Source organism: Panthera tigris, chromosome A1 (assembly GCF_018350195.1).
Source record: "Panthera tigris isolate Pti1 chromosome A1, P.tigris_Pti1_mat1.1, whole genome shotgun sequence".
Lineage (NCBI taxonomy): Eukaryota > Metazoa > Chordata > Mammalia > Carnivora > Felidae > Panthera > Panthera tigris.
The window spans coordinates 229,352,582-229,375,890 of record NC_056660.1 but is presented as its reverse complement, the minus strand read 5'-3'; the positions used below and the strand labels follow the sequence as shown (position 1 = coordinate 229,375,890).

General features: G+C 43.1%; 1 protein-coding gene across 4 annotated transcripts in view; it reads right to left on the bottom strand.

The window, feature by feature from the left end:
* CTNND2 (catenin delta 2) overlaps positions 1 to 23,309 on the bottom strand; it is a 931,760-nt gene that overhangs the window by 241,168 nt on the left and 667,283 nt on the right. For all 4 annotated transcript variants that reach the window (XM_042997513.1, XM_042997503.1, XM_042997520.1 and 1 more), the window contains one exon: positions 5,526 to 5,658. In XM_042997513.1, coding sequence (XP_042853447.1) covers positions 5,526 to 5,658 — 133 coding nt within the window. The remainder of the gene's footprint in view (positions 1 to 5,525; positions 5,659 to 23,309) is intronic.

The window sequence follows — 23,309 nt, the reverse complement described above, 5'->3', positions numbered from 1 at the left end:
AAATCACTCTAAATAAAATAAAAATTACGGGGGAGGGGGATGGTATGGGTATACACAGAAACCAATTTCTTTCTTTCTTTTTTTGAAACCAATTTCTATGTTATCATCACTCAAGAAAGATGGTGCCAATTTGGAAAAACAGGTTAGTGTAAATGATACAAACACATTGAAACTACATGGATATGTGTATGCATGTGTGTGTGCACACACATGCATACACACACACACACACACACACACACACACACTCCAAAGGACTGATATCCCCAAATCCAAGCCGTCTTCCCATTAATTCTAAGTGGGTATGGCTTAGGCTATATTCTTCTTGCAACTTCTAATTTAAAATTCAGTGTAATCACTTTAGGAAGCAGGCAGTTTTCTCTGACTCCACAGGCTGGCTTTTGAGCATTTGGTAAACACGCTCACAGGCTGGGGATTTGTGTCACCACTGTGCTTAACACACGGTGCCATATTACCTGGTTTGTATGCTGTTTGTCTGGTAGGTTGTGGGTTCCTTAAAAATAGGATCTATATATTATTAATATTCAATTCCCCTACCAACCTAAAATAGGCTTTGATAAACTTTTTTTTTCCCACTAGAACTGAAAATGCCATTTCTTTAAAAACAACACCAAAAAATACTTGATTGGAGCCAGGATGCTAAGGCAACTTCCCAGAGGTGTGTTGGGAATTAGGAAAGTAAAATCAGCACTGTTTTCCTAGAGCAATCATGTTTATTATCAAAATGTGTGTTTAATATGCAAGATCTTCAAATACTTGGGGTGCAGATTTGATAGCTGAAGCTAAATTCTCATATAAAAAGAGGTGACCAGGGGCGCCTGGGTGGCTTAGTCAGTTAAGCATCTGACTTCAGTTCAGGTCATGATCTCACGGTTTGTGGGTTCAAGCCCCATGTTGGGCTCTGTGCTGACAGCTCAGAGCCTGGAGCCTGCTTCAGATTCTCTGTCTCTCTCTTTCTGTCTCTGTCTCTGTCTCTGTCTCTCTCTCTCTCTCTGCCCCTCCCCTGCTCACACTCTGTCTCTCTTTCTCAAAAATAACTAAAATTAAAAAAAAAAATTTAAAAAAAGAGGTGACCAGGTCAAAACCCTAAAAATCTTCATTAGCAGTGGTCAGCGGCCATTTCCATCACAAAGAAATGAATACGGTCAGTTAATAACAAAGTTCTACTAATACAGCTCCAGTTTTGTTTAAAAGGTATGTTGTTTAAAGGAATGGTCCCATGTTTAGAAGAAAATACATCTTAAAATTATTTTAACACTTAAATACTTATTAATTTTAAACTTCCACTAAATTTAATTCCTTAGTTCATCATAAATTAAAACAGCTAATGTTTTTTAATTTTAAGAAGAGTCCTTCTCACTTGAAACTGTGAAAATAGATTTTTTTTAATTTCTAGGAGACATATTATCTTGAACGCTGCCCTACATCATACATATTATGCTCATTTTTGGTGCATGATTGTCCACGTGCAAGTATGGGGTGCCTACGTGGGCACCTACCTGTCCTAACGTGTGCATGGGCAGAAACAGGGGGACAAAGCAGGAGGGGCAACATAAAAAAAACTCGAATCATTAGAATCCATGAGAGGCACCTAGTATTATCCCCGAGTCGATGGATAATCTTAATATTCTTAACTGGGGAGCGCCCAGAAGGAATGAAGAAAGTATTTATGAAAAATACTAAAAGATTATCACCCGGGTACCTCCTAAAAGATGCCGGTGATACACACACATGAGCAAGTTTTCACGTCAAACAACTCCAGAGATTATGTACAGCTCAATTTACTGTGACAGTCCCAACAATCTAGGAGACAATGTACACCAGACACAGTTCAAATAGTACTGACACCCGTCGGTGCCACTGATACCCCTGCCCTGAAGCAGGAGGGCAGCGACGTATCAGATGTTCATCGGTCTGTGAAAACGAGCTGCGCAAACTCAGTGTGTTTGTGGCAACAGCCCAGACCCTATCTATTCTTACCCTTTTTCCTTCCCAGGTCTCTTTAGTTGTTCCTCAACCACTTCTGATCTGAGGTCTTGTTTGTGGAGCACCCTCCTGTCTCATTTGTAACTGAACGCTCTAAGCCGGGTACCCCACTGGCCCGCAGACTCCAGCTCGGTCCCTGGTGGTTGCCAGCCGCCCTCCCCAGCTCCTTCCCCGGGGCGCCACCCCCTCCTGGGAGGCTGCCACCAATCCAGCAAATCCACCGGTCACCAGACCAGGAGGAAAAGTTAGAAACGGGGCTTTCATCTGCTGATTTATGGAAGCAAATTCTCAACTTTGTGCCTATAATATCCGGCATCATTTTGAACAGCACTGAGCTTCTTGGCTTCATTACACCAAAACTGTACCAAGCACTGGAATGAAGAATGAGAAAGGCATGATTTATGACCCTCCCCATATAGGAGATTTAATTCTGCCTTTTGCTCAATGGTCTATCCATTGTGTGAGCAAAGTCAATACTAATAATGAAATGCAGACTGAAGGGCTAAATCAATTCAATAAAATGCAATAGAAAGACTGGGGGACTGAGTACGTTGGAAAGGCGAGTGCCTGCAGGATTAGTATTTGAACAACAGGTAATTACAAAAATCAATACTTGTGTACGAGAACATGACAGGCAGCCATCCGTCACGAAGGGAGAACCATTACTATTGGCTTGGGCCCTGAGTTAGGATGAGGGAGCAAAACAGAACTGTGCAAAATCCCTTCCAGAGGTTGTGTGTGTGTGTGTGTGTGTGCGTGTGTGTGTACGTATGTGTGCTCCCCACGTGAGTGAAGGAGCGAGACAGGGAAACTCAGATGGCTCACTCTGGGTTTTATTTAGGCACGTGCACTGTCCCTGTCCACCGTGGTGGCAGACTGTGCCCTCGGTCCTACACCACTCTTCCCTTCCTCCTCATCCCAGGCTCCCGGGGACCTGGCCAACGTTACCCTGAGGTCCTGGCCACATCTGGAATCTTTGGGGGTGCAGTGGAGCACTGACACCCACCAGATGAGCCCCTCCTCCGAGAGCCAGTTGCTGGAAGATCTCCAGGCAGTGAGAGGGGACACAGGCACCCACGGCAAATTAGGAAAATAAGCACACGTACACATGCAGACATATATATATACATACGATAAAATAACTTGTATTTTAAATAGAGTAAAATAACTTAAAATGAACATCGAAAAGATAAAATAAAGTAACTTGAATGTTCTAACTGTTCCTGGCCAAAAAAGAATATGAATGAATGAATATGTTACCACTAAGCGGCCAGCATACATTAAGTCACTTAGCCCCACAGAGACTCCAGAGTACGGCGTCTCTATTTTAAGGGCTGAAGGACAATCGGCTTGTTCCAGGAGGCACAGCTGGTGAGCAGGGAAGCAGCACTGGGAGGTGGATGTGTCTATTGGACGCCGACGCGTGTCCCGGTCCCCCGCCCCCCACGCCCCCAACATCGTGCCACCTCGGATCCACCGCGGGGCCGAGAGGTGCGTCTGATGGGGCCACACCCAAGTCTGTGGCCAGCTGCCAGCAGTCACTGCTGTTGAGAGGCTTTGGCCAGTCCAAGGAGCTCTCAGACAGAGCCAGTGGGACCAGCGACTTCACACTTCCCCAGGCCATGCTGTCTGTACTGACCACACGACCCTTTATAATAAAGGTTCAGACTCCGCTTTTGGATGTCTGGCTTCTGACTGCTTTCAAGCCTCCCTCTCCTGCTCTGCCCACCTCTGAGCAAGGTGATATGAAAGCTTGGATGCCTCCTCTTTTGGCATCAGCAGGAAGTTCAAATCACGCCAGCCCCTGTCCACACCTGAGAACCCTCACACTGGCTCCACCCCATAATCACCACAAAAACTCAAGCCAACCCCCTTTCCTACTCTCAAGACGTTTTCAGTCCCACTTAGGAGCCATGCCGACCATCCCAATAAGCCTCGTTATGTGAGTCACCCAACTTTCCGTACCCTCCAGGTGTATCACAGGGCGTCATCAATCCTGAGATCGGAACCACACTCCTGCTTTTGGGGGCGTGCATCACAACACCCCTGATCCAACCTTACGTGAACAACGGAATAAAATGCTTCCCTGGCCTTTAAAGAAGCCCTCAAAGTGGTGACCTTGAAACAAATGATGGGCTGTAATCCCCTAATCAGAAATCTGTCCTTCATTTTGAGTGACTCTTTGGTTTTCTATTAAAGGCATAGAAGGATTGAGAGAATTTCCATCGGGGACAGAACTCAAATTTAACTTTGCTTTATTTGTAGATCATTTTATATAATTTTAATAGTATTTTTGGCATTTTTAAACTTATCTGGATGAACAATATTTTTCTTTATGTGACTGTTGACACCATTGTTGACATTTGGGACTGGATAACTCTTTGCTGTGGTTGCTGCCCGGTGCATGTGCATTTTAGGAAGTTCTGCAGCATCCCTAACCCTACCCATAACATGCTGTTAGCACCGCCACGGTCCTCTCCAATTGTGACAACCACAAGTGTCTCCAGATGTTGTCAACTATCTCTTGGGAGGCAAAAATCACACCTGGCTGAGAACCACTGCCCTTTTTTCAATCCACAAAGACACGTGACCTTTCTGCTAAGTCCTCTAAGTCCCAGTGGAAGATAGAAAGAAATGATGAAAAGCCATTAGGCTATATCCATCCTAATGCAAGCAAGCAAAATCTACAATAAATTGCAATTATATCTCTAAATTTCTTGTTTCCACTCTGAAACCAATTTTGACTGATCCCCAGAACTGCTCCCATGCTAGGGAGATGGCTCTTTATAGCTTACCAAATTGTTTTAAAACATTTGATTACTCAGCAGCTTAATCCAAATACTTGTCCCTTGTCTAAAAAATCAGAGTGAGCTACACCGACCACTGTGATTTTCTAGAAATATCACGCAGCACAGTGTATATACAAAGTAGTCCAAGAACACAAAGCATGTTGACAATTGTTTACATAATGGGTGCAGACAATATATTCTTTCCTGGACCACATCCACCCGTGTTATATTCCCTAGTAATTCTGTAAATGGCTCAAAATCCTTGATTGTAACACAAAGCTTATCTATTGCCTAGAGTTCTCATCCTGTAAGTGAGTTTTCCAGAAAGGAGAGATGATGTCATAGGTGACTGCAGTAATCTTGTAAGTTGAGGAGACAACGTACAATGCTTTTTATTTCTTGAAGATTTAGAGGCAGAGATAACTCCAGGGATGATATTGGGAAGAGGAAGGCAAATCTCATGAAAAGTCCAGCGTTTGACCATTTTGCCTGTGTTAATACTAGAAGGTATCTTTGGTCATCTACTTCTCAGTATCCAAATATTAAAAAAGAAGACTATGCATACACATGCCAGTTAATCAGAAGGTGCCATTTCGGTCTTACATATGGATCTAAATTTTGGAAACCTCACTTTGGTTTTCCTATTCCTTTCCCCTTTCAACACTACCCTATCGACCTCGGTGCTGACGAATTTACCACCAGTCGCTTAAGAATCCAAGCAGCGCTTACCTCGGCTTTAATTTTATTGTCTCCGAAACAGAGGTGCTGTAGGTAGGCTGCAGCATTAGACTGGACTGAAGGAAACTGGTGTTGTAACATCTGGATCACTTCCGGTAGCTCTGGGTCTCTCCATCCAAATTCTCTGAACAAGGAGAAGGCAGGAGAACATGAGAGAGAAATCCTACCACAGTGTTAACACGCGCTTAACCCATTTACGAAACGTACTTGAGTTTACACGGAACTATTTCACAAATAGCCGGTCTGGTTTTCATACACGCACATTCACTTAAAAGACTCTGAAAAGACGTCCTTAAGTTGATGGCTTGGAGGTGCGTGTATGTATACACGTACGTATGTATGCTGAACACACACACCCTATACATATAAAACCTTAAATGTATCAACTGAAGTTACATGTTTATGAAGATTGTGAAAAAAATGACTTAAAGTGTCACATGATTTTATTAATATACACATTTTTAATTTGGGCTTAAATGGAGAATTTACAAGGTCACATTGGTTTTCTAATATATTGTCTCAACAGTCTGATTCAAGGACAGCATTTAGCTAAATTATCAGACAAGAGAAAATATAACTGGATGGGGTCCAATCCAAAATCCAAAATGTTGTGATAGAACCTGATGCCTTCTTTATTATTTTCTGACTATTATTACTGTTACTGTTACCATCATCTCTTCTTTAAACGATTCTCCAGAGGGAAAAGTGGAGGAACAAGAAGAATTTATAAAAGGAAGTTCAAGAGTTGGGTTTATTCATACAATGTTAATATATATTTTTTCACTGTACATTTTTCTCCTCCATTCTTCTTTTCACATCTGAGCTACTCCAAGAAGATGGTTGTTTATTTAATTTTAAGAAACATGCTCTGAGACATTTAAGTCCACCCTAAAACACAAGACTGACTGTACCATGCAAATGAATATTGTTTTATGAAGTCAATCGGCTCAACCAGCTAGGACATGGGGCTAACAGGACCAATGGTATGGATTCTATTCCTGTATCAGGGAACCCATTTTTAACAGAGAAATAAAAAAGCAACCTCTGAGACCGCAGATAAAAAGGTGACCCCACGTGCCACAAAAGGGTACTATTTATCCAAAGGATAGGGTGAAAGACAAACGAGATAGCTTGGCAATAACCACTCTACTCCCAGAGAAACAGCTCAAGAGCATCCATCCTGTTGATGCTGGGTCAGTGCTGTCGTTGGAGAAGAGGAGTCACAAAAAAATGGGGCAGAGAAGGAACAGACAAAGGTTAAAAGCGTCCTCGTAGATTCTAACCTGTTCTCTTTATCTTTCCTTTATCACAGCCCATAGAGGCTGTCAAGCAAACCTTGAAACGTGTTAGCACTCCCTTCACGGCTCTGAAGACAATCGTCAATGGGATTCCTTTTGAGTTAGCTTAGTTTTTCTTGGCAAGATCAAGCATTTGATTTAATGTGCATTAAGTAGTTAATAAATTTGACATACAATTTTAGGTAGCCACACATATTTTCAAAAGAACAGGTAGTACAGTAATACATCTGCTACAAACTACCCATAAGTGATTGCTGGTAACAGACAAATTATTACATTTTTTTTGGCTATGTGATCAAAGCAGAAATTACAGATTAAAAACACAGGAAGCTTGTGTTACTTTAAGTTTAATGTCCTTCTCTCGCATGATTCTAAACCACTTCTGCAACATCGAGATAGCACCCACAGCCCCTCTGCTCAGAATAGCAGCCAAGTAAAATTGTGTTCTTTGTTCAAATGAAATAAAAATCTACAGAATACCCTATACATTAAGATTGGCAGTGTCCTATAGGTACTGGATGGCTAAGATGAATTCGGGTGAGCCTGTGCTATTGGAAAGTGATTAGTAAAGAATTCATTTGAGCTTATTTTATTAACCGGATGGTAACTGCTCTATATGGCATACATCAGTAACATCTTTGGAACAAGATCTCTAGGGGAACAGTCTGAGGGACCCTCTGCACACATGCACACACACGGGTTCGTTTGTGTGGATGCATGTATATACACACGCACATGTACACACACACAGCCCAAACTCAGAGCAGATGCACTTTCTAAGGAATCATGAGCCTAGGGGGAAAAAGGCTATTCAGCTTCCCCTGAAAACTCCCAGACATCCCCTCTGCCCCACTACTCTTTTCCCAGACCTGTTTCTCACCTTTCACCTCGCTGACCAAGCCAGTCACCTCCCACGTACCCTTCTTCCTACCTAAGGCATCGGACTGGGCACAAACACAAAACTGATCGGGCTGCTTCCCTGCTTAAAGCCCTTCAGTGGTTCCCACTGTCTTCGGGATAAAGACCAGGATATTCCCATGGCTCATGAGGCCTTTGCTTGGCTTGCCATCTCCCCTTGCGTCCCACTGCCTCCCTGGGCTCCCTGCACTGGCAGACATTTGGACGGTGCTCTCGCCCACCTCTGTTCTGGAACAGCTCTGGCCCAGCGGTTTCTCACTCAAACTCAGGACCCCGGGCTCCCTGTGATTCCCTCAGGGAGGCCTTCCTTGAGTCCATCCATGCAACGCCTAGCGGTAGTGCCTCCATTTTGTTGTGGACTGAGTCCCATCGCTGCCTCCGTCTCCACACTGTGGTAAGTTCCCTGAGGCCAGGACCGCAGCCCTTTTGGTCATGTTTGCTCACTAGAGCATACAATATCCCCGGTACCTGATGAACGTTCCATAAATGTGCTTTGGGAGAGTGAAGGCATGAAGGAAAGAGTGAAGGAAGTATCTGGGCAGGGAGTGTTTCCTCAGTTCTAATGACATCTTTTCTCTGGCCAATTGGTCATTCTGGAATGCTCCCCCCTCCCCTGACACACCTAGGCAGATAGACACACACACACACACACAGACACATATACACACACATACACACACACACACACACACACACACACTCCATACTGCCAAACTGTGCAGTCTTTACCATGCATCAGTAATTCTGTCACTGAAACCTTCCAGTGGCTTCCCACTGCATGAAGGACAACAGCCACCTCCCACACAGAGGACTCCTCCCTGTTCCTGAGCTTCCTGCACCAAGTTTCCTGAATTGCTTCCTTCCTATTGAAAACAGTTCTTCTGTTCCCATCTCAAGATCCTGGTACTTTGGGGGAGGCTCTTCCCTCAGGTCTCTGCATGGTGCTCTCTTGTCTTGACCAGGTCTTAGTTCGTATGTCTCGGAGGGCATCTCCTAGAAGCTTCCAGGCAAACAAGCCTGACCCTTCATATCATCTTACTACCGCCATATTTCATCCACCACACTTATAACTGGCTGAAATTCCCCTTCATCATTTTTGTTACGATGATTCATCACTCCGCCCTTTCTCTGCTGTAAGCTTCACGGGGATAAGGGTTTTTCCCACAGCATGAAGAAATTTCCTCGGCTGCCATGCTCCAATCCTCCTCTGGTGCAATGACAACATGTGAAAGTGGGGTTCCTGGGGGGGACTCTGGGACAGAGTGAAAGGGGGCAAGGGAGATCACAAAGCCGGGTAAGACTTACGACAACGGTAAATTAGTGCCCAAAATGACTTGATGTCTCTTAGCCTAAACCAGCTTTCCAGGAATCATGCCGGAGTGGATTGTGCGTCCGGGCAGTTCGCTTCCAGTTTATTCTAACTGGCATCCCCCAGCCTTAGCCACAGCAGCAGGTCCTGTCTAAGAGGATACTACTAGTGTTTTCAAACGCCTTCCTCAATTTCACAAGAGTGATGCTAAAGGTGTACCCCCTCAACAATAAGTTGGGGGGGGGAATGATTTATATCCAAGTCTCTTTTTCCAGAATGGTTTTGTTTCACTTAAATTAGATCGCTCGGATTTTTTGTTGTCCATGGAGATAGACTCCAGAGAAAGAACTGGAGGCCCAGAGGAAGTAAAATGTCATCTCATTTGGACCAGAATTTGGCATATGATACGGCCTTGCATAAGGGTCTTAATCCTCAAGGACAAGGAGCGGCTCACAAGACAAAGATGTTCCGGAAAAGACACACGCCAATAAAGGATCAGCACACGGAGAGGTTCGGGGCTGCGGAGGGGTTGGTGGATTTGGAAAAGGTACATTCTCAGACTAGCTGGGGAATGGCTAAGAAACAGGCTGTGTGGAGGAAGCCTGCCCGGGAGGCCGGATAGTAGAGGCAGGGCTAGAAAGCAAGTTCGGGATGAGATCACGAAGGGCCTTTCATACAAATGCAAAAATGCTGTTTCTGGTCTGCGGTGACTATGGTGGAGAAGAAATCTAAGAACATTCAGATTTGTTTAGGTTTACAGAACAGCCAGAAAAATAACCTTAAGAAACAACATGAGTGCACTAAAAGTCAGTTGCCATGGTTCCCTGTTCACACGCCTTAACTCTTTACTCCTTAAGTAGCCTTCTGTGGTTTATTTTCATTTTACAGAGGAGGAAATTTGACTTACAGATGGTACCAACTTAAGTGGTGGAGCCAGAATAAAACTCGGCTGTCTGCTTTCAGATAGATAAATTTAACCATATAACTGTGTTGGCTGCTGTAATCACTGCCTTGCAATAATGTCTAGAAGAAGGATTTTTTCTTTAGACAATGTCTCAAAAATAAATATGTTTAGGGCCGCCTGGGTGGTTCAGTCAGTTAAGCGTCCAACTTTAGCTCAGGTCATGATCTTGCCGTTCCTGAGTTCAAGCCCCGCGTCGGGCTCTGGGCTGACAGCTCAAAGCCTGGAGCCCAGATTCTGTTGTCTCCCTCTCTCTCTGCCCCTCCCCCGCTTGTGCTCGGTCTTTCTTCTCTCTCTCAAATAAATAAACATTTAAAACATTAAAAAAATATGTTTAAAACAGTGTCCACAGCAGACTTTTGGCAATGACCGAAGACATTTTTGGTTGTCACAACTGGAAGACGTTCCTGGCATCCAGTGGGGAGAGGCCAGGAATGCGGGTCGACATCCTACAGTGCACAAGAAAAAATTCTCCATCCCCGAACTGTCATTAGAACCAGGGCTGAGAAACTCTGGTCCAAACATGAAGTGTGTCTGATCACTTGTGTTGAGCAAGCATGTTTTAAAGTCTTTTACTCCTGGATTATTTTAGTAGAATGGACACAGGATTTGGTAGGAGAGTAACTAGGAAAGCGTTCCAAACTTGAACATCTGGCTTTCTCTCTTCAAGTCCCTCACTGTTTGCTGGGCTTGGTTTCCATGGATCTAATATGGCAAATAATACCACCTATTTCATGGGATATCTTTTGAAATGACACATGAGATAATGAATGTGGAAGTGGTTGGCAAGGTATTAAGAGCTATAGATAGATATATACGAGCGACTGTTACCCTAAGATTGCTCTAAAGGACATATGTACATATTTAAAATATTTATATAATGCCATTTAATTTTTTAAAAATAACCTGTTACTGATGGGTTTATTGACATTAGAGCTGATACCGACACGAAAGAACATTAAGTGTAAAGAGAGACACTGCTTTAGCTTATAGTAAAAATTCTGCCTGAAAATGTGCCACTTTGAAATGATTTGTTTTGCCCCCTACCCCCTCCAGAGGCAGAGTGCCATGGTGGGCAAAAGTTCTTTGGATGCAGTCAGAGTTGGTTCGAATCCTACTCCACCCACCATGAACACTTTCTGCAGCCTTGGGCTCCTTCTGTCTGCATCTGGTTTCCTGCTGAATTTCCACTGGCTGGCGTGCTCTTTGCTTTGAGTCCATCTTTCATAATGAGATAATAATTCCTACCTGGGAGTATTGGTGGGATGATCGGAAATAATATATACGAACCCCTTGGAGCACAGTCTGGCACGCAGCGTGGACCCTTGAGACATGCCAGCTGTCGTATATAACTAGACGACGGAGTAAAGACTCAGAAATAAGAACCATCTACAGTTTTCTACCGGAGCGAACTCATAACTCTCATTTGTTACTGGGCTTCATTTTAGAAATGTTAATGGAACTGGAGAATATGCAAATGTAACCTTTTCTCCATTAAAACTTGTCACATAGACCGACAATATTGTGACAAAATTCTCACTCTTATATGGACTATCTGAGTTGCTAAAATTATAAGCGCTCAGCTCAGAGCTAAATAGCAAAACAGTTTGAAATCCGTTACTATGTTATGCTGGCACAGAAACTGGAGAGTTGATGTGCCGTCACAAGATTTTATCACGTTTACTTCTGTGTTGTAACGGGCCTCAGGGCCAGAGTCTCTGGGAACTCAAAATTTGACTTTCAGCAAAGCTTGACGTCAGAGACACCTTGCTCACTTTCATTCTTTGTGTTGGAGGGACACTGCCCACTTGGCAGCCTCGGTGGTTTCAGTGGGGCAGGGCTACATGGACATTACTTAAAAACGTGAAAATCTCCACCTCTTTAAACTTCTGAACTGTAACCAGAAGTTGTATTTTTTAATGTTTATTTATTTTTGAGAGAGAGAGAGACCGAGTGCAAGCAGGTGAGGGGCAGAGAGAGAGGGAGACACAGAATCGGAAGCAGGCGCCAGGCTCTGAGCTGTCAGCACAGAGCTCGACGCGGGGATTGAACCCACGGACAGTGAGATCAGAGCCGAAGTTGGCCGCTTAACCGACTGAGCCACGCAGGCGCCCCCTAACTAAAGGTTTTAAAGAGCACATCGGCTTTAACTTTGGCATCTAGAGCCATAGGTGAGCTGTTTTGTTTCTGATGTGGTCTTGTTAATAAGGTTGGCGGTGCAGACGTGGTGGTCATAAGAACGTTAGATAGGTGGATATTTTTATGACGAAACGGAAGTATTTTAATTCTTGTTGACGAACGAGATCTTATCCAGTGAGAAACATATGGAAGCATGCGTGTCTTGGTCCTCATTCCTGGATATTTTGTAGCCCAAACCAGAAGCTGCCCTACATGGCTTATCACATTTAGAAAACAAATCTTTGCTTTCAGAGAAACAGCAGCATTGGAATTATGACTGTCTAGAAAACAAGTTCAACTGTTTTCATCTGTAGAAAGGAATGGCTCTCTTCAAGCTTTACATTTTGGGAAAACGTAATTACCCAAACTGCATCAGTAGCATTAACTCACTGACCCATGATTTCTTGACCTGTCTTCTGATGGAGCAGCCACTGTGCTCCTCGTCGATGGTGTTCAGCTCACAGGGACTCAATGCTGTCAAGGACCACCAGCCAGCTCTTCCCTCCTGGGGACGATCCTCATCTTATCTTAAATCTGCATTATTAATTACACCCTCTCTTTTCGCAAAATACTGAGGCAACTCGCACAGACAGATCATCTGTGACGATACGATAAATGAAAAACCAAGTACGAAAAAGAGGGGGGTTTCAAATGTTATGAGCGTAAGGTCGACGTACTTGCTTGTTTCAAATCGGACCCTTTCCTTACAAGTAGCCCTGCCCTCAGCAGAGACACTAATTAGGGTAGAAAATGAGTCATTCCTGTTAGTTAAATGAAAGCACAGAATCCCACCACTTCCTGCACTGGGAAATCAGGAAGGAAGAATCTGGAACTCTCTATCCTTGCCCCAAGATCCATGGCTGGTCTCTAGCTAGGATCCCTCTGGTGGGCTGAATAATGTCCCCAAAGGTATCCCTCCAACCTGTAAATGTTACCTTAGTTGGCGAAAATGGACTTTGTATATAAGAAGAAGGAGACATACCACTGAAACAAGATGCTATACTGTTGTCTTTGAAAATGAAGGAAGGGGCCATGGGCCAAGAAATGTAAGGAATGCAGCTCTAGAAGCTGGAACAGACAAGTACAAGGATTTTCTCCTGAAACTTCTGGGGGCAGCATGGCCGTACTGACACGTCGATGATAGCCCAGTGAACCTGACTGCAGACTTCTGGCCTTCAGAACTACAGGAGAGTAAATCTGTGTTATTGAAGGTCATCAACTTTGTGTCCATTTGTTATAACAGCCGCAGGAAACAAATGCACATACGGCCTTTTTAAGCTGACAGAAGACCATCCCACTGGCGAGACTCCGAGGAGGTGGAGGGAGCTGCTTGGACTATCCTAAGAGTCACCACCTCCAACTCATGCCTCTGAGAATCCACCCTGTGATCGCTGGTCACGAGGTCGACTCCTCTAGCGATTTACTCCGACTTACCAACCGGCTCGTTGGTCTATTTGAAACACCCACCTCTCTAACCTGCGGCCTTCGCCTCTCACTGCATGCCTGCAGGCCGCCTGACTTCCTGCTTTGGCAGATTCAGCTGTAAACCACTCACCCCCCCCAGCCAATGTTCACGGGGTGACCACTGTGCCTCTAGCCACTGGAAATTCAGTACTGAACGCAGCAAAAGTTCCTGTCGCAGGGAGTTGCTTCCCAACGGTGGTTGGCAATTCGTTATCAGGAGAGCAAAATGCATTATTTGCCAGCGTTAAGCGTGTGCTGGGTTGAATGGTGTCCCCTCAAAAACTCATGTCCACTTGGGACCTCAGAACATAACCTTATTTGAAATATGGTCTTTATAGGATATAATTAAGGACCAAGATGAGATCCTCATCTTCCTGGATGAGGACAGGCCCTAAATCCTATGGCCGTGTCCTCATAAGACACACAAAAGGACACAGAGAGACACAGGGAGGAGAAAACGCTGTCCAGACAGAGGCAGAGGTTGGAGTGATGTGGCTACAAGCCAGGGGATGCCAAGGATGGCCGGCAACTACCAGAGGCAGGGAGAGAGGCATGGACGGTTTCTCCTTTAGAGCTTCTGGAAGGAACCCACTCTGCTGACACCTTCACTTGACTTCCGATCTCCTGAACTGTTAGAGAATAAATTCCTGTTGTTTTAAGCCACCTCGTTTGTTGTATTTTGTTACAGCAGCCCCAGGAAACGAATACAGGTGTAATGGGAAAATAAAACAGACATAGGCAACACGAGTGTGTGTGTGTGTGTGTGTGTGTGTGTGTGTACATGCACACACACGTGCTGTACAGGGGTTGTTATTGTAAACTCTGTGGGAGGTAATACTTTATCCACCACCTCTAGAGGCAATTATAGATTATAGATTGCGCTAAGACCCTGAAGAGGAATGTGCTTAATTAGCACGTCAGACAAGAGGGGAAAAGGCCAGGAAGGGAAGTGGCGTGGGTCCTGGGGCCATGTGGAGAGAGGCAGTAAGGCCCCAGATCACACAGGATTCGTCAGTCCTGGCAGGTCTCTGGCTTCTGCTCTGAGAGAGACCAGAGGCACTGGCATGTTGTGGTCCGATTCGCGTTTTTGGAGAATCGCTTTGACAGTGGTTACATGGGTGTATACATCTGTCAACACTCAGAAACTGCAGCCTAAAACAGTGCATTTATTGTATATAAATTACACTTTGATGGAGCTGTGTTTACGAAAGGTCCCTCTGGATGCAGGGCTGAGAACAGACTCTATAGGGTGCGGATGAAGCAGGAGAGAGTTCAGTGGCTCGTGTGGGGGACCCTGGCGAGGCTGCTGGTGCTGGGCAGTCGGGGGGCGGGGATACACGCTGGGGACGGGGACGGGTGCACGCAGAGTGTGCAGGCAAGAGCCGGCCCTTCTCCCACCCGCTGCTCACGTGAACCGGTGACTCCTGTGGCCTCGTCCGTCACGCCCTGCCCAGGGACCACAGGGCGGACTGGCCAGGCTAGGACCCACTTTTGGGGACTGGCATCTATTACTCCAGAACAAGGAGGGACATTTTCGACTAGCGAGTTTTCTACTGGCTGCTGAAGCGCAGAATCAGAAACAGCAAAATCATGAGAAAACTGCTCATTTCCCAACTATTACAGGTGCTGGGTGCCTTAAGTAAATCTTAGCCAAGCAAAGGGCTTTTTCTTGGAGTCCAACTTATTGGGAATCAAGGCAGGGGTGGGGGGTGGGGGGATAATGTAAAATGATTGGCAAAAGTTCATGCTGTTATTTACCATTTTTAATCTCATGTATTTTAAGTACCAGTGAATTTCTGCTTCTACCAAGGGCTTAAATATCCTAAAAGTCCATTAGATTGCAAATAATATTATCAATTATATGGTAATACCTATTCGGTCTCAATAAAATGTAGAATGCTCGCTTTTATCTATTAATACAACTAGACATTTTCAATAAAATAGGTTCCACAAGGAAAAATCAACTTCATACACATAAGCGTTTAGTTGCCCTGGAAATTCTAACAGGCTGTCTTTGGTGGTAATAGCCCAAGGGAACAAAGGACAAATAGTACCCATAAACTTTTCCGTGTAAGCCATAATGACTTTATGGAAAATGTTTATATTCTATGACTATGTACCCATTTTAAAATTAACAGTCCGTGATGCTTCCTAGAAAAATCTGGACCTGTGCACCTCCAGTGGGAACAGAAGGAAGGATCTGACACCCAAGACCCATGAGAGGAGGGCATGATTGTAGGATGTTAGAGCAATAGTTTTTACTCTGTCAGTATCGGCAGAGATCAGGGTTCTGCCTCAAGTTTATTTATTTATTTTTAAAAATTTTTTTAACGTTTATTTATTGTTTTTTGAGACAGAGAGAGACAGAGCATGAACAGGGGAGGGTCAGAGACAGAGGGAGTCACAGAATCTAAAACAGGCTCCAGGCTCCGAGCTATCAGCGCAGAGCCCGACACGAGGCTCGAGCCCACGGACTGCGAGATCATGACCTGAGCCGAAGTCCGACCCTTAACCGACTGAGCCACCCAGGTGCCCTCTGCCTCCCGTTTAGATTAGGTATTGGAGAAAAAGCCACAAAGGTCTTGCTCACCCTCAGAAAGTTTTACTATATGTGTATTAAAGGAAACTTAATATTAAATACTATTAAAAATGGCCTAGCAATATACTGCATGTAAATTATAGAATGGAGAGTGCTTTCTTATAAACTAAATAACGATATCATCTGACAGTTCTCTGTGAAAAGAATCTTTAAAAAAGAGCTTTTAATGATTCTGTTTCTGAAAACTTCCGAACCTCTCCGAAAACCAAAATGACACGGGTAAATGCATTCTAGAAGAACCCATCTCCAAAGATTGCGTGCTGGACTCCATGTTTCTGGAAGCAAGAACCTGTCCCACGGCACCTGTCACGTTGTCTTTAGAATGTAAGTTGTGAGTACAGGCTCGAGGGTTGATTGCTACGCAGAGTCCACGGTGGGCATCTAGTGATATCCACTGTTGACCTTGGTCCTGGGAATGTTGCTAGCATGTTTCGCACATACGATTCCATGTCTGTCACCTCATTTTAGTTCTCCAAAGAATGACAACTCAGTGTATTTCAGACAACACCGAACAGAGAGACTCCCTTTAAGGAAAATCTTACAGAATCGAAACGAAATTTAGTCTAGAAGAGGCACCAAGTGAGAAAGATGTTTGAGGGCATTCTTTAAAATGAGTAACAAATCCTCTGAAAATAGCACCCACGCATGGTCTCCTTCCAGGAGTATTTGAGAGGCCTTTTTATGAACCAGGAGAAGTTCTAGGTCCTGCGGATATGCATATTGAGTCTTGACCTCAAACCACTTATACTTTAGCAGAGAAGACAACTATAAATAAGCAATGACTTGGCAATGAGAAAGAACGAAATATGGCCCTTTGTAGCAACGTGGATGGAACTGGAGAGTGTGATGCTAAGTGAAATAAGCCATACAGAGAAAGACAGATACCATATGTTTTCACTCTTACGTGGATCCTGAGAAACTTAACAGAAACCCATGGGGGAGGGGAAGGAAAAAAAAGAGGTTAGAGTGGGAGAGAGCCAAAGCATAAGAGCCTCTTAAAAACTGAGAACAAACTGAGGGTTGATGGGGGGTGGGAGGGAGGGGAGGGTGGGTGATGGGTATTGAGGAGGGCACCTTTTGGGATGAGCACTGGGTGTTGTATGGAAACCAATTTGACAATAAATTTCATATATTGAAAAAAAAATAAGCAATGACTGTACGTTGAAGAAAAGATATTAAAGAAATGCCAGACCTGCATTTAAAGACCATCTAGTTGCCTCTTCCCTTTTCAGTAATGCTGGATTCAAATCCATCCAAAGGACAGCAGAAATAATTATTGTTAACATTATGAAATAATTATACCATCGTGAAAAATCAAAATAGTGACTTAGTATTTCCAGAATTTGTATATATGCATTTTGATGGCTTTTCTTCATATTTTAGGATGGGAGGGCACTTCAGCTAGCATTTCCCATGTTTATTGTGTAGACTGAGAAACCCAGGTCAGATTGTTTAGTGACCTGACCAAGGTCACAGGTAAGTTAGTGCATGGAACCTGGTGGTCAATTGTTAAGGTTCAAAGCTTATTCAAAGTTACATTCGGCCAAGATATCTCCTCCCTAAGTCTGTTCTGCAATGCACACACACTCTAGTTCCAAACCTTGGTTTGTGCCTCTGAACTGTAGTACGCAATAATGTTGGAGCAGAATTACCTAATTGAAAAAGCATGTTGTGTAAGAAGGAAAAAAAAAAAACACTTATTCTGTGTTACAGATTAATTTCCTGATAAGCATGGGGCCATGTGCTATAAGAAGGTGGTATTCAGGGAGGGTAAACTTTTCTTAATTAAAAATATTATTTTTTAAGCAATCTACATGCAAATGTGGGGCTCAAACTCACAGTCCCAAGATCAAGAGTCACATGATCTACAAACTGAGCCAGCCAGGTGCCCCAGGAAGGGTAAACTTTAAAAAGCATGTTGCTAGACATGTCAATGTAATCCAACCAAGCCTATCAGGATCGCATCTGTGGTTGGCTCTTATTGGCTCTAACCAAAGAACCCCCACCGCAGGATTGCAGGGTAGTTCAATAAGATGGTGTTAAAGCAGACTTACAGCATCTGGGTTTGTGTCAGGGGCTTTGGAGGCAGGGTCTGGCTCTGGATTGGCTGCTGCCGGGATGTAACTCGGTATCTTAAAGATTCTTAAAGAGCTAGAAGGAGGGAAGACTATAGCAAGGCTCAAACTTTGATTGGTAAAGAAAGAGCAGTCATCAAATCAGCTTGGACAGGTGGCTGTTTCCATCAGTTTTGTGATTTGTCAGTTTTCAGACATGACTACGGAGGGGTCTTGATTTTGTCTTGATCCATCATCGTCAGGGTGGCCTTGTGTGATGCTGATGGTCTGTGACATTGCTTATGCTCAAAAGAACACCAGGCTCTCCTCTTGTCTTTCTTGGCCCCCGGGGCTGAGGCTGCCCCATTAGGGGAGATCCAGGGGATACCAGAAAGGGAAGGGTAGGTGCCAGAGATCAATGTTCCATTCTGTGTCTGGAGAAGTGGCTCGCTGGGGGGTTTAAGTGGTGTTGTTAAGCTCTGTCAACATGATATCAGAACCATGAGTGAGAAGAGAAGAGAAGAGAAGAGAAGAGAAGAGAAGAGAAGATGCTTTGTCCCCATGAAGCCACATTCTGTCTAGCTCTTTGTTTTTTTGTATACTTTTGGCTGGTTATTTTAAAATCTCAGAGACAGCCAATCTGACCCTCGAATGTAAGTAGTGATGAATGACTTCGGGGTTTACATCTTCCTGCATTTTTCTGCTGTTGTTCTTACTGAAACGTATCAGGAATGGGAGGAAAGCTTTTGGGTGTTGTTGCTCTTTAGCTGCTAGAAAAGGAAAAAAAAACAAGCAAAGAACTATAAACAGTTGTTAGTGCCTACATCAGAAAACAGCCCAAACACACCTAGCTAGGTTTGTTTCCATTTGCCCTTAAAGGAAGTATAAAGAAACTATGAATACTTGAGCCAAGCCTTAATACTAGAAAAAGAGAACTACAGTGTCCAAGTGGCCGTTCACAATTATTTCTCATTACTAGACATTAAATGCAAAAGAATTCCATGTGAAGACATTTTCTTTTATCCTACTTCACATTACTTGTTGGTCTGGATTTTTCTAAATATAAAATGTGGAAGATACATATGTGTGTATATATAATATATATATTATTGATATATATATCATATCATTATATATTATAATTATACAATTATATATATAATGATAATATATATATAACGATAATATATATATAACGATAATATATATATATATAAAACGATACATATATCCCTCATTTTGAGTAAGGTAACCAACAATGGATATTTATTAGTAATCCCTGTAATCCCTGCAGATCATCAGTGAAAGGGGTACAGACAGGCCAGCTGTATACCATTATCCTGGAAGATTCCATATCCGTACAACTGAATGTATTAGTAAGCTTCTTTTTAAAGTGCCATCATAAAAAAAAGAAGGTATTCATTTCCAGATAACAGTGTCCCATTACCTTTAATTTCTACCCATTGATAAAGACTTAGACTCGGCTTTTATTACCTCTAGGTCCGCCTAACTCTCAGAATGGCTGTGATTAATTTGAAAATTAATTGAAGAGTTTGCAATGAGTTTAAAGATATTTTCTGTTATTGTTGCCATAGACCTTTCAAATTTAAAACGGGCAGGATGGCCGACAGGGCTCATGGAATACATTTGATTACCAGAGAAAAGAGCAAATGGCAGATAAGTACAGTTTTATTTATGCAAATAATAAAAGCACACATTTCTTTTATCTTTTTCACTAATTAAGAATTATGATTTCTTCATTAAGCATTTCTTTATTCACTAGAAGAACGGTTTAAGTTCCATGCACAGCTGTGAAATGAAGCCACAAGGAAACAAATCACTTGGATCTTGAAGAATGCTAATATCTAATTGTTTGAACCCATTTGTTTTTTCTTTGTGGGAAGTGACTGGGCAGAGCCCGACTTTATATAACTGCAGAGGTTTCCAATTTTATTGGCACACGGGGTCCTCTGTCAGTTCTTCATGGTGTCCCTGGGCCAAAAGAATTGCCCGACACCTCCATTTATTAAGGCACCCGGTGCGAATAACTTCAGAGTTGTCTATGTCCTAAGAAGCTCGCACCTTTGGGGTGCGGCTCTGCTTCTCCAACCTCGGACTCAGACACTGCTGCCTCCTGTTCCTCTCGCGCTGATTTTCACATGGTGCTTGCTTCCCGTGACAGAAATTTCTGAACATCCACATCTGCAAGTTTATGACGTCGTCAAAAGGAATGTGACAACCGAACTCTGAAACTGAACCAACTCAAGTTCATGCTTCTCCTGGTGTCTGACGGATGTTTTGTTTCCCTTGAAAACTTAAACTATCCTGAGGAGCCCCTCTGAGTTTGCTGCGTCGTCCTGGGGCACCTTGGAACATGGTTGGGGAACAGCGGTAAAGGAACGGTCCTTCCCATCGCTGTGACCTAAACCTCAATAAAGAATTTTTGCATAATGAACAATTATTGGGGGAAGGGGAGATGATACGTATTGGAATAGAAAGTTTATCTTGCAAGATTTAAATTTAGAATTTCAATGAAGTGACGCAGTAGTTACGTTCAATGAGCATAAACACTTGTCATTTGGGAAAATGTTTTTACTCTTTTGTAACAGTTTTTCCTTTTGTAAATGTTTTCAAATGCATTATTTAAAGACTTTTAAAGACACAAATCACAGAATTCCTTAATGGTTTGCTATGTATTTAAAAAAATGCTTACAACAGAATTTGGGGAAGATACCAACATTTAAATTTGTCATCTGTCTTTCTATTTTATACCTTAACAAGAGTATAGTACAACAGGATAAAATGCTCATGAAAAAAAATACTGCTTTGGTGGCATTGATGTTACTGAGAACATTTATATTCAGCCTGCCCTTCACTGTCTGAAATTATCGTTGAAGTTTTCATTCTTGAAGTTGATTTTGAGAGACCTCCTTCACACCCATTTCTAGTCTTTTCTCCAGGGCTTTGTTGGGCTCTATGGACTCAGATTGCAGAAAAGGAGGTCACGTGAGAAAACACGAGCGCCACAGAAAGCAAATGAGCTCAGCGAACTGAAGACCGTTCTCAGATAAACAGGTCATCTTTCTAGGCACTCTTTCTAGATTTAATTGCATTGGAGTGATCAGAGATTGTATGGAGGTAATACTTCATCCACTACCTCTAGAGGCAATTATAGATTTCTTAATCAGGGAGAATATCTCCTTACACAGTAGGACTTGACTATAAGCCCTGACGTGACTTTTGTTTGCACAAGAAGTCAACGTACTGAGAGCTCCCGTTTACTGAGTGAGTCCTGTGTGCTAGCAACTGCTGTGGGCACCTTACCCACTCCACACCACGTTCCCATCAGATTGGCACCATCAGAACCCCGATTTTATACACGCAGCAGCGGTGGCACAGAAAAGCTTTAGCAACTTGCCTGAGATCCCAGAGACGACCAAGCCACAGAGCCAGAATTACAACTTAGGTGGCCCCACCCTCCTAACCAAGATGCCGCACTAACCAAACAGTTTTCATTTTCATTTTTACAAACAACCAGAAGTTGGAATGCATGTCTGTCTCTCGGTACACAGACATTAGAAAAAGGTAAAATTCATTTAATTCAGGACTACCGCCACGTCCGTTATGTATTTTTCAATGGCAACTGCTTTCTGTTTTTATATCAAGACTTGTATAATTTTTAAATTATCAGTAACACACACATAGACATTTTATGCCATTGACTTTTGTAAAGCAAAACATTTTATGTTTAAGCAAAGTCCATTTACAACTTCAGGCAACCTCACTGTAAGGGTTCCAGGACCCAGAGTCAGGTGGTGGAACAGAAAAGGAAAGGTCTAACCCAGAGAAAGATAAATGCTCTCGACCATGTTTTTTAATGTTTATTTATTTATTTTGAAAGAGAGAGAGAGAGAACGTGCATGAGGCTGCATGTGGAAGCAGGGAAGGGGCCGAGAGAGAGAATCCCAAGCAGTCTCCACTTGGTCAGCAGCACAGAGCCCTGGGTGGGGCTCGATCCCATAAACCACAAGATCAGAGCCCAAAATCAAGAGTCCAATGGCCCACTGACTGAACCACCCAGGCTCCCCTCAACAATTCTTAAACACAATCCCTTTCTTTTCTTTCATGACCTGGTCTCTAAATTGTACTTGGTCCCACCCTGGGCCCATTCCTCCAAATTCCTTCCAAATTAGTTATGTTCTGCATTTCTCTGGCTTTTGCAAGTCACATGGGATTCATTCATTTAATGACTACGATGTCAAATACAATGAGCTGTCTGGAGGTTTATGTCCATAAAGATTTATGCTATTTGAGGTATAATGAATAAGACTTTCCAGGCATAAAACATTTCCTAATTTGTATTATTCTACTACCCTTTGTGTTTTCCTGTTTTAAGTTTTCCATAGGGATTGGTCATGCCAATCAAAATCTGCTGGTTGGAATTCAAGACAGATATTTTCTTTAAACAAGGTCTGATATAAAATACTTATCTTTCTGTATCTTCAGTATATTCATTTATTTGTATTTACTGGCATATTATCTTGTCCCAAAACAATTTAGTATTTTCCACCAAAATCCCCTAAAATGACCAATAAAATGCCCTCCAATTAGTGGATTCAGAAAATGACGCATGTATAAACCTAGTAAGCTAAAATCTTGACTGCGTTTTGAAAATTTACATAAATCATCCAACTTTAATACACAGAGTGATAAACCTTAGTAGTTGCTCAATAAACATTAGTGGTCGATTAAGTCTCCTTCCCCATGACTCTGGGAGGCAGGGCTTATCATTAGCTCTACTTTATAGATAAGGAGACTGAGGTTCAGAGAGCTTGAGAGACTTGCCCTTTTTTTTTATTAAATTAATTTATTTATTTGGAGAGAAAGAGAGGGAACGCAAGCAAGGAGGGGCAGAGAGAGAGGGAGAGACAGAACCCCAAGCAGGCTCTGTGCTGTTAGTGCAGAGTCTGACTTGGGCCTTGAGCTCATGAACC